Source organism: Atta colombica, unplaced genomic scaffold (assembly GCF_001594045.1).
Source record: "Atta colombica isolate Treedump-2 unplaced genomic scaffold, Acol1.0 scaffold234, whole genome shotgun sequence".
Lineage (NCBI taxonomy): Eukaryota > Metazoa > Arthropoda > Insecta > Hymenoptera > Formicidae > Atta > Atta colombica.
The window spans coordinates 391564-404244 of NW_017259332.1; the positions used below are offsets into that span (position 1 = coordinate 391564).

The window sequence follows — 12681 nt, forward strand, 5'->3', positions numbered from 1 at the left end:
ATTCTGAATCCGATTGCAAAAATAAAAACAAAGAGCCGCAGTCGCTGAAAATAGTGCCGCGCCGCAAGAGATTCACGATTGAACAACGGAACGAGTTAATACGGATATTAGAGGAAACTCGATATCCTGGTAAAAGAAAAATGATAGAGTTAGCGCAAAAGATGGGAGTATCATCCCCCAATATTAGTACATGGTTCCGGAATAATAGAAGAACTCAACGGAACAAACAACTTATGTTTTCGTCGACGTGTGATCATCAAGTATGATCATTTTATATGATTTTGTTTTGCTATTTGAAAGTTCTCTAAGACCCAGTTTCACAACTCACGGTTAACTCTTAATCGAGGTTCAACTTGTTTCTCATCTTTTTCCAATTCTAGAATTGAAAATAGATAATAAATAAGTTGAACCTCGGTTAAGAGTTAACCGTGAATTGTGAAACTGAATCTAATAGTTATAACCAGATCTAGAACTATGTTGTAGCGGACAAGGCACTTACTTTATGTAAAAAATTTAGAGGGATGCAAAAATGACAATATAAATTTCTGATTTAATTTATTCGCTATCAACGCACGGTGACTATATACTTATCTGCCATTGTGTATTACATGAAATATATGTAAGGATAAAAATGTTGATATAAAATTGGCAATTTGTTACTATCAAAACATGAAGATTATCACTTTAAACGAGAAGAATAGGCTTTTTATGAATTTTTACGATAATTATTATTATCTATTATATAAATATTAAGTACTACTATTATTAATAATATTTTTTATTATAACTCTATTATATTTTATACCTCGTAAAAGAAATATTTTTTTATTATTGAGAAGGTGAATGTTTTTCTTTTTTGCCTAGACGCTGAAAGGTCTAATCCTATTTCTGGTATCAACAAAATTTTTCTAATTTATTCTTTTACCGCGTTCAATGATATGTCTAATTATTAAAAGAAATTGTAATTTTGTGATTCTTATGCCACATAAATTAAGTTAGATGAGAGCAGCGTTTTATGCTTATACAATTTCTTTTCTAATGAAAGACTATATTACGAGACTCTAATATATAAATATGTATTAATATAATTTCTTTTTTTATTTTTAATGTGCTTTTGTTGTAGGAAACAGTGTGTCCTGAATCCGTTTGCAAAAGCGGAAAGGAAAAGCTACTGAAAACATTGTGTAGAAAGAGATTCACGGTTAATCAACGGAAAGAGTTAGTACGAGTATTTGAGGAAACTCCATATCCTATAAGAGATAAAATGGAAGAATTAGCCCTGAAAATGAGAGTGTCTTTTCACAGTATTACAAAATGGTTCCAGAATACTAGGACATATAATCCGCACAAACTTATGCCTTCGTCATCACATAATCATCACGTATGATTTTTTGTCCAGTTATATTATGCTGATGTGATTTGAATAGTTATAACTAGATCCAGAATTAGTCGTGGCGAACAAGACACTTGCCTTATGTAAAAAATTTGGAAGGATGCAAAATGATAACATAAATTTTTGTTCCAATTTTTTCGCTATTGATGCATTTACCTGTCGTGACTATATTTACCTGTCGTTTTTTTTATGTCGTTAAAGTAGTATTTTTTTGTTACTGAGAAAATACATGTTTTTCTTTTTTCTCAACGTTGAAATGTCTAATCCCGGCTATGGTTATAATAATTTTTGTAAATAAAATTTTTGTAATTAATTAATTTTCTTATCTTATTCTCTTGTCGCTTTCAAAAATTCAACCTAGCTTACTTTTAATTATTAAAAGAAAATGTAATTTTGATTAAAACTTAATAATTATATGATTTGTATGTCAATAATAGTTTTATAATGCTTATCGCATGTAATAATGGTCTAATTTCATTTTTTTGCGACATTTTTCTAACAATTTTATCAATGTAATTAAAATGCAATCCAATACTCAAAGGGTTCAATATTTTAATTTCATCAATTTTTTAAATTTCATCATTCTATTTTATAATTTAATGAAATTAGCATATTTAAAATATGTGAAAGACAAAGAGATAATATAAGAAAAGGTAGAAAGTAGTATAGAAAGTAGTATAGAAAGGAAAAGGTAGAAGGAAGGGAAAGAAGAAGGAACACGTTTTTGTAAACATGTGAATGCATCCGATCAATTTGCAGCCTGTGCGTAAAGCACCATTCCTGCCCATCTCCTATACACGATCCTAATAGGTTAACTATTTCTTCTTGTAATTTGGAAATTAAGCTTCAAATAAAATTTTCGTAAAGGAAAAATCGTCTTATAGCGTATTCGATCCGAGTGGATTTGCACCAATCTAGGTTGGATTAATGACGTATGCTCTTCTATTGGTGGAATATGTAACATCAATCAATAGAATATTATCCAACCTAAATGGGATCAAATTCGCTCGGGTCAAAAACGCTATTAGAATTCGAAATAGAATCAGAAATACGTCTCTTCAGAGACACCTGGATTGTTCTAGAGCACCCTGTATATTATAATTTCTTTTATTTTTAATGTGCTTTGTGTAGGAAAATGTGAGTTCCGATCGCAGAAGCGAAACGAAAATAATATGGGGCAGCAAAAAGACATTCACGGATGTTCAACGCAGCGAGTTAGTACGGATATTTGAAGAAACTCCATATCCTAGTAAAAATAAAATGGAAGAACTCGCCCAGAGATGGGAAATGCCATTCTATAAGATCACATCTTGGTTTGCACGTATTAGACAATTTAAACGGGACAAAATTACGCCTTCATTAACACGTGATGATTATAACGTATGATTTGTTTTACTGTTTTACGGTATTTTGAAAATTAATTGAAAATTAATATAATCAGACCCGTGAATAGTTTGTGACGAACGAGGCACTTGTCTCATGTAAAAAATTTCGAAGTACGCAAAGATGACAGTATGTTTTTCTATTTTACTTTAGTCGCTAGTAACTATATTTGTTATTATGCTTGTTATGTACTAAATAAGAACAAAATATAAATGTTAATTAAATTGTCAGTTTTGTAGTTATCAAAACAAGAGAAGTATTACTTTAAATGAAAAATACATTTTCTATGAATTTTTATAATAATTAATATTATTTATTGATAAATGTGAATGGAACGATACAATATACATACATATTCTGATTTTATCGTGACTTTAGTAATTATATTTCGTTCGTTTTTAACACAACATGATACTTACACATGTGATTATATTCTTATTAAACAATATTAATTAAATTAAATATCATTAATTAATATTATTTTTATTTTATTATAATATTTTACACATCGTATAAAAGAAATATTTTTTGTTACTGAGAAGGTGCATATTTTTCTTTTGCCTTGGTGACTAATTTCGACTCTGGTTATATAGGGTCTTTCAATAGGGACGCTCGAAATTTGTTAGATCATAGTAGCCATATTGTTAAAGTGACATCTGTCAAATTTGTTGTGAATTGTTTAGTAGTGTATGGCAAATCAACATGGAAGGTTATAGTGTTGAGCAACGTGTGCAAATCATAAAATTTTATTATCAAAATCAGTGCTCCGTTCGAGAAACGTTCCGCGCATTACGTGATTTTTATCCTCGCCACAACCGTCCTGCCGAATCGACTATTCGACGTTTGGTGACCAAATTCGAGTCAACCGGTTCGATAAATAATCAACCAACACCAGTACGTCGCCGAAACGCAAGGTCTGCTGAAAACATCGCTGCTGTGCGTGAGAGTGTACGGGAAAATCCGAGGCGGTCAATTTCTCATCGTTCACAAGAACTTTGCCTTTCTGCGACTTCAACTTGGCGAATTTTGCATCGGGACTTGGGTCTGCACCCCTATAAAATTCAACTGACCCAGAAACTTAAGGTAAACGACCATAGACAACGCCGTGTGTTCGCTGATTGGATTCTGGAGTAGTTGGAAGTTAACCCAAATTTCGCCAAACAAATCATCTTTAGCGATAAGGCCTATTTTTGGATGAATGGATGTGTGAACAAGCAAAATTGTCGAATTTGGGACCAATCCATGTGAGATACACCAGCTCTAAATGCACCCCGAGAAAGTCACTGTTTGATACGGATTTTGGTCTGGCGGAATCATCGATCCGTTCTTCTTCCAAAACGAAGTGGGCGTTGCCATAACAGTCAACGGCGAGCGCTACAGATCGATGATAAGCAACTTTTTGTGGGCTAAAATGGATGATATGGATACTGATAACATGTGGTTCCAACAGGATGGCACTACGTGCCATACATCACATGATGGACATTCTGCACGAGCGATTTGAGAACATGGTTATCTCGCGCGGCGGCGACATGAACTGGCCACCGAGATCATGCGATTTAACGCCTTTAGACTTCTTCCTTTGGGGCTATCTTAAATCGCAGGTCTATACGAATAAACCGCAAACAATTGATGCTCTCAAAGTCAACATAACAAACGCCATCCAGCAAATTCAGCCAGATTTGCGAGAAAGTCATCGAAAATTGAACCACCCGAATACGTGTCACCAAGCGAAGCCGCAGCGGACATTTGAGCAACGTTATATTCCACTTAATGCCATAAAATTTCTTTCAAATAAAAAAAAAATTGAGTGGATATCTCACAACTTGTTTTATTTACATTTAAAAATCGAGCGTCCTTATTGAAAGACACTTTATACAACAATAAAATTTTTGTAATTATTTTATTTTCTTAGCAATTCAGAAAACCAATGATATTTTTAATCATTAAAAGACTATAATTGTGATTAAATCTTATGCCACAATATAAATTAAGTTAGACAATAGAATAATGTTCAATATATACAATTTCTTTTCCAATGAAAGTGATTGTATATTTTGAAACTCGCATATACACGGTATCGGATAAGTTTTGACAAACCGCTCGTAAACAGATAGAGCGGACTAAACTAAGTAGAAAAGTCCTGTATCATTTTCGCAATAGTTAACAAGATATTAATTTACTAAATATTGCCGAATATTGGTCTTTAATAATGTTTTACTCAAATACTATCAACTTCACAATAAAACAAGAGACAAAAATTGTTTTTTTTTTCTTCTTAAAGAGCTGTAAGAATTTTTTTAGAATTTTTTTATCAATCTTTTAGTACTGCATTTTCTTATTGACGACTCAAATACTAGCAACTTTACAGAAAAACAATTTTTGTTTCTTATTGTTTTTCTGTAAAGTTGATAATATTTGAGTAAAAAATTATTGAAAACTATACGGCGATTTTTAGTAATTAATATCTTGTTATAACTATTGCAAAAATTACAAAATGGTAATGGACTTTTCGATTCAGTTTAGTTCGTTCTATCTGCTCACGAACGCTTTGTCAAAACTTACGAGACACCCTGTATGTACCAGTATAATTTCATTTTTATTTTTTATGTATTTTTGTTGTAGGAAACAGTGAATTCTAACTTCAATTACAGAAACGGAACGCTAAACCCGCTGAAAACAGCGACGCGGAAGACATTCACGGATAATGAACGGAACGAGTTAATACGGGTGTTTGAGAAAAATCCATATCTTAAAAGAAATATAATGGAAAAATTAGCTCTGAAGATGGGAGTGCCATTTCACAGTATTAATATATGGTTCAAGAATGCTAGAAGATATAATCGGGTAATTACTCGAAATACAGAATACCGCATCGATGATCTCAACTTTGATTATGTTGTCAAGATCAAGGCTATGAGTATTTTCAAAAGATCTTAGGTGATGGTCACTGATCCTTACAAAAATTATTGACCAAAATTACAAGAAAATAATGTTTTATTTCTGCTATATACAATAAATACACGCGTCCCTAAATAGGAATGTGTGAGGACCTTGCTTTGCATGGAAAATCGTTCGCCCTTAAGCAGAATGGGGAAGGATGTGGGATAGATCTTGTTTCGCGTAGAAAGTTATTACGTAAACAGATATAAAGTAATCTTTAATATTGTATATAACAGAATTAAGATGTTATTTTTTTAAACTTTTTTGTCAATAATTTTTAATTGATTAATGATTAGCACCTTATGAAGATCACACATTATCACGACCATGACGATATATATCAAAGTCACGGTTATCGTGATGTCTTTTAATCTGAATAATTGCCTGTAATCGAAACAAAGTTATACTTTCATCGTGTTGATTATCACGTATGATCATTTTGCCCGGTTTTGCTATTTGAAAGTTAATAGTTATAACTAGATTCGTAATTAGACTATAGCAAACGAGGCACTTGCCACGTAAAAAATTTGGAAGGATGCAAAGATGACAATATATATTTTTATCTTAATTGATATTAATGGTGATACTTGTGATACTCATATTTATTCGTTAAGCGCTCGTTATGTACTAAATAAAAACTAAGAAATACATGTAAAGATGAGAAATGTTGACAAAATAATTGATAATTTTGTGGCTATCAAAGAAATATTACTTTAAATGAAAAATACATTTTCTACAAATTTTTACGATAATTAATTTTATCTATTATATAAATGTTAAACACTATACAATATATGGTGTGTGTGTGTGTGTGTGTGTCTGTGTGTGTGTGTCTGTGTGTGTGTGTGTGTGTGTGTGTGTGTCTTAAAATAACCGTCAAATATTTTGTGGGCAGCGGATTAAACTGAGTTGCAAAGTTCTCTACCATTTTGCAATTTTCGTAATAGTTAACAAGATTAATTATTAATCGCCGAATATAAGTATTCAATCATTTTTTACTCAACTTTACAGAAAACTATCAACTTTACAGAAAAACAGCAAGAGATAAAAATTGTTTATTTTTTTTTCATAGAATTCTGAGAATTTTTTCAGAATTTTTTAATACTGCATTTTCTCAGTACTAAAAAGTAAATAAAAAATTATTAGAGCTCTCTATAAGAAGAAAATAAATAATTTTTTCTCTCGCTGTTTTTTTGTAAAATTGATAGTATTCGAATAAAAAATTATTAAAAAAGAATATTCAGCGATTTTTAGTTATTAATATCTTTTTAACTATTGCAAAAATTGCAAAATAGTAGAGGACTTTTCAACTAGTTTTACAATTAGTTAAGTTTAATCTACGTACGAAATATTTGGCGATCTTTCTGGAACACTTTGTACACACTCTGATTTTGTTTTAGTAATTACATTTTATTCTTTTATAACATAGCATGATACATAATATGTTTTTAATATACCTTGTTATACATGTGATTATGTTCTTATTAAATATAATGATATCAAATTAATATTAAATATCACTAATTAATATTATTTTTTATTTACATGAAATATTTTTTGTTACTGAGAATTGTGCTTGTTTCTCTGTTGCCTCAACGCCGAAACATTTAATCCTAGCTCTTATATAATAATAAAATTTTTGTAATTCTTTTATTTCAATAAATAAGGAAAAGGAAATTTTTATTTCAAAAATAAGGAAAACAAAATTATCAGTGATTTATTAATCAATAAATAACAAACGCCATCATTCCGAGCCATTAAAGGAGTCGAGATCTGTGGTGGAAACTGATCAGTCGAATGAACAAACTTTCTATCACAGATCTTGGCTCCTTTTAGATCTAAAATCATTTGGTCTTGCAATCATTGTGAGAGACATACGTATGACTTTCCAAGTGGAGCTTGAGATAATAATCACATGTACAAGTAATGTATCCACTGATGATGGCTCAGAATGATGCCGTTTGTTATTTATTGATTAATAAATCACTGATAATTTTGTTGCGCTCCAATTACTGCACTTGACTCTCATTGCCAATATATTTTTCCTTATTTATTGTTAATATTAGAGAGAGTCTTATTTTATTTCATTCATTCGATGGGACAAGGCCTAACTCTCATGAAATTTTTCGTAACAATTTTTCAGATTATTTTCCGGAATTAGATTGTTAGTCTAATATCCAACTTCTAGTCTAGAGGATCTACACATAATATCCACTGATATATGGGATCTTTAACGCCAGATCCGAACGGTGATTAAAGATCTTTTAATCATCAGATGGAATCATTTTTGACTCCATCTGATGATTAAAAGATGACTTCTTAAACGCGAAAAATCGCGTATGTGGGCGCGAGTGAGATTGAACTCAGATCTACGATCGTGAATCAATCGCGGCAAGCCATTCGATGCCTAAGTTATTTTATTTATTTGCCGTCGAAAAGTAATGATATTACTAATCATTAAAAGAGATGTAATTGTGATTAGATCTTGTGTCGTAACATAAATTAAATTGAATGATAGAGCAGAGTTTAACATTTATATAATTTCTTTTTTAATGATAGATATTATAGATAGTATAGTACGAAATTTTAATATATATAAATATACACTAGTATAATTTTTTATTATTTTTAATATGCTTTTTTTAATTGCAGGAAAAGGTGGGTTCTGAATCCGATTATAAAATAGGAGTGTGATTCGTTTATTGGAAATCAATCTTTGAATCGATCTCGGATTGCAATAATATGGATTCATTATAGATCGCATTAAAAAGAATGATTTCTTAAAGATCGATCTGGAAAAATCTATTTATGCAGTAAAATCAAAGTTGACAAGAAATAATGCGCGGCTAACCTGTTTGTCGAGTAAAAATGATGTTACTTATAGATCCAATCAATCGCATTCAATCACTCGGGCAGACTAGTAGCTTTGTCCGCGTTCAATGTTTTTTTTAAAAAACAAAATATTATATTTTTTAAAAACATATTTTTTAATATTTTAAATATGTCTCAAATAGTATTTTAGACATATTTAAAATATGTTAAAAATATATTAAAATATGTTAAAAATATTGATTTTACATATTTTAAACATCCAAAGTAGTACAACAGCGTTTGAAAAACGCTAAAACTATACTTTTTTAAGTGTTTTTTTAAATGCTTGTAGGCGTTATGTGCCATTTGGAATGTTTTAAATATGATTTTTACCAATCCTGTAAAAAAGATTTTATTGAGGAAAGATTTAATAATCACTGTCGTTATTACCTAAGCAAAAAATTATTATTATTATTAGGATGTTATAATATTTAATAACATGTACATATTTACGTATTGTATTTAATATTGAATACAACATCATTTTGAACAGACTATAACACTGATTTAGAGATTCCTATAATGTTGATACGTTTAATGATTCGAAAATATATTATTAAATAATATTATAATTATATTTATAAAATAATTAGACGAAAATGTTGATGAAATTCATAAAATTAATATTTCAAAGTGTTGATCTTATGTTTTTTGCTTACTGGATAAGAGCCATGGCAGAAAAAACTTAAGCAGTAAGATGTAAACAGTAAAGAAATTAACATATTGCATTTGCTATTACTTACGTTAAGATCTTATGGTTTTTATTGTAAATAGATCAATTCGTACTGGTTAAATTTTACTGCGTAAGGCATTTGAGTAATGTTTTCGAATGTGCTCCTATCGAGAAAAATCTGAGATCGATTCATTGCTAAAACAAGTGATTTACAATAAAAGTTTACAAGAAAAGGAGATTGATTAAAAAAATCTGATCTTTTGTGGTCAAAAGATTGATCTTTTGAAAGGTCGAATCAAGATCGAACATTCCTATTGCAAAAGCGAGATGACAAAGCCGGTGAAAACAGCGTCGCGCAGCAAAAGGAAACTCACGGATGATCAGCGGAATGAGTTAGAATTGATGCTTAAAGAAACACCATATCCTAGAAGAAATAAAATGGAAGAATTGGCCCAAAAGATGGGAGTGTCATTCCACAATATTAATCTGTGGCTCCGGAAGATTAGAAGATCTAATCTAAATAAATTTAAGTCTTCGTCGTCGCATGATTATCATGTATGATTGTTTTGCACGGTTTTGTTTTCCTATTTGAAAGCTAAAGTTATAATCAGACTTGGGATTGAGTTGCGATCAAAGCATTTGCCTCGTATAAAAAATTTGGAAGGATGCAAAAATGGCAATAAATTTCTGTTTTAATTTATTCGCTACCAACGATGATTATATTTACCTACTCGTTTGTATTATAAGTAAAACGAAATATAAGGATATGAATTTTGAGAAAAATTTTGTGATTATCGAAGCACAAAAAGTATTACTTTAAATGAAAAACATTTTCCATGAATTTTTACGATAATTAATATTATTTGTTATATAAATACAATATATACATATACTTTGATTTTATTTTTGCTTTTTGTAACTATGTTTTTATTGCTTATAATATACATGTATACATAACCTGCATGTTTTTAACGTATAATTTTATATATTTGACTGTATAATTTTATACATTTAACTATCTTATTAAATAATGTTACTATTAAATTAAGTATCAATGAATAAGATTATTTTTTATTATATTTTTCACACTGTGAAGAAAATATTTTTTTTGTTTCTGAGGGATCGCATTTTTTTGCTTCATTACTGAAGCATCTAATCCCAGCTCTGATTATAATAATAAAAATTTTGTAATTATTTTATTCGGATGAACTTCCAAAAAAGTCAAACGTCCGATTCTCATGAATTTTGACAGAAACATTTTATATGACAAATGAATGTCTTTAAATGGATTTTCTCCAACAAGAAGGTTTAAAAATGCCAAAAATGTTTGATGGATAGATATAGAAATTTGTACTTATTATTTTTAGTATATTACACGTTTCTCGGTTTATATCAGATTTCAGACCATCTATACATCTCTTTATCTTCGCAGAATCAGATCCAATCGTAAAAATATTCAAATAAAAGTTGTAGGATTTAAAAAAATCTATTTATTAATTTTATCAGTTTAACCTTAGGTAACGCCAAATCAGTCATATCGATTTCTTTAAATGGAATCTAACTTTTTATTCCTTTTATTATATTTAATATCTATTAGCTGATATCGAGAGCTTTTCAAAACGCTATAATAAAGTTATTTTTCATTGAGTACTTTTCGAGTTAATAATACTCGAAAGTTATAGTCGGCATTAACATTATGCAATTGAAGATTATTTTCATTTTTGCACTAAAAATTTATTGCTACATAAAAATGAAAATAAGATACAATCTCCAATGGCTTTGATCTTGACAAATGTTATTCAAGACACGATCTCGAACAATATTCAAGAGATTTTAGCCGTCAGTCGAATACTCTTTGTGTAAATTACACGACGATAATGTTAATTACACGATAAATCACTTAAAGTCAAACTGATAAGATTGTAAATAGATCTTTTTAAATCCTACAACTTTTGTCTGAACATTTGATTGAATCTTATCTTGCGAAGATAAAAGGAATATACGAATAGTATGAAACACTCGATATTGGAGTTGAATGGAGGAGATTCGAAACGCACGACTTTCTATGCGAAGCAATTCTCACCCCCTCCCTCCCTTCCCGTCTAGAAACATATGAAAGTAGGATCTTCTTAGAAATCAAGCTCAATATCAAAGTAATTTATAGTAAGCTATGTAACAGTAATCCATTTTTTTTATTTATTTTTTATATTAAGTGATATATAATTTTATTTAAATTTTTTTGACATTAAACCTTCTTGTGTCAGTGAAAATCCATTTAAGGGTATTTATTGACGTCATTTAGAGTGTTTCACCAAAATTCATGAAAATTAAGCGTTTGACATTTTCAGAAGTTTAGCCTTTTATTTTCTTGCCATGCTTAAGAAAATCAACGTGAATGTGTTTCTAATCATTAAAACAATTTGTAATTGTAATTAGATTAGTAGCGTTCATATAATTTCTTCTTCAAGGAAATGATATAATTGTGTTACGAAACTCTTGTATAAATACATATAAATTATATCACATCTTTTAAAAATTTTTATACTGTATTTTTGTAGGAGAAATCGAGTTCTGGATCTGATTGAGAGAATCGGCAAGTCCGCTGAACAAGGACGAAAATAAGGAACTTCATTGCTCATGAACTGGAACAAATGTTCGACAAAAATCAGAATCCTGATATGTACATATCAAAGAGGAACACGTCTAAAAAATAGAAATATCAGACATATGTAAAGTTTGTTATGGTTCTAAAAAGGAATTCGACATACGAATGAAAAATTGTAAAAACATTCTTTCTCGATGTTATCTGGATATGTCGATTTCGTAACCTATCCGACAGGCGATGTTATTAGGTTGTCCGGAAAGTTCGTGCAGATGTTGAAAGAAAATTGAAACGCAGAAAATTTTAATTTAATAAATGTATACTAAATTTAAATTTAGTCGGCACGAACTTTCCGGACAAACCCAATATTTCATAATCTTATTCCCGCCGGGGAAACCATGCCATTGGATCACTCATCCTCATTCGCATTTTAGAATTAACTGCAAGACAGTCTAATTACGGACCAATATATGTTTGTGTGTATCAGAATAATAATATCATTTATTTCTTATTTTTGTATTTTTATTAAAATTTTATGTTTTATCTTCGACCTTGTTAGAAACCTTATCAGATAATGATCGTCAATCATATTTGAGACAATTATCGCTCGTATTTTATGTCTATTACTCTGTTAACATGTGGTCTTTTTCATATAGCTTTGCAATAAACTAAATTATTTAATTAATTAATTAATTATGGCGATGATTCAATAATCGAGAATAAATTATTATGCTCTATAATATCAGTTGGTTTAATATAATTCATGTCTCTCGACTTATAATATAAAGTACATACATGAGTAATATAGGATGCGTT

At 29.8% G+C, this 12681-nt stretch overlaps 1 protein-coding gene across 3 annotated transcripts; it reads left to right on the forward strand.

Moving 5' to 3' along the window:
- Positions 1–160: 160 nt before the first annotated feature.
- Positions 161–12148, forward strand: LOC108688516 (double homeobox protein A-like). Of its 3 annotated transcripts, XM_018194817.1 has the most exons (6): positions 161–260; positions 1124–1381; positions 2525–2773; positions 5402–5624; positions 9532–9818; positions 11822–12148. In XM_018194817.1, the coding sequence occupies exons 1-6, from the start codon at positions 162–164 to the stop codon at positions 11846–11848; spliced, it is 1143 nt and encodes a 380-aa protein (XP_018050306.1). In that variant the 5' UTR covers position 161; the 3' UTR covers positions 11849–12148. The 3 variants fall into 3 exon arrangements, with proteins under 3 accessions (XP_018050306.1, XP_018050308.1, XP_018050307.1); XM_018194819.1 differs by lacking the exons at positions 9532–9818; positions 11822–12148 and adding an exon at positions 8372–8560 and having other exon boundaries at positions 5402–5623; XM_018194818.1 differs by lacking the exons at positions 161–260; positions 1124–1381; positions 2525–2773 and adding an exon at positions 3473–3859.
- Positions 12149–12681: the final 533 nt, after the last annotated feature.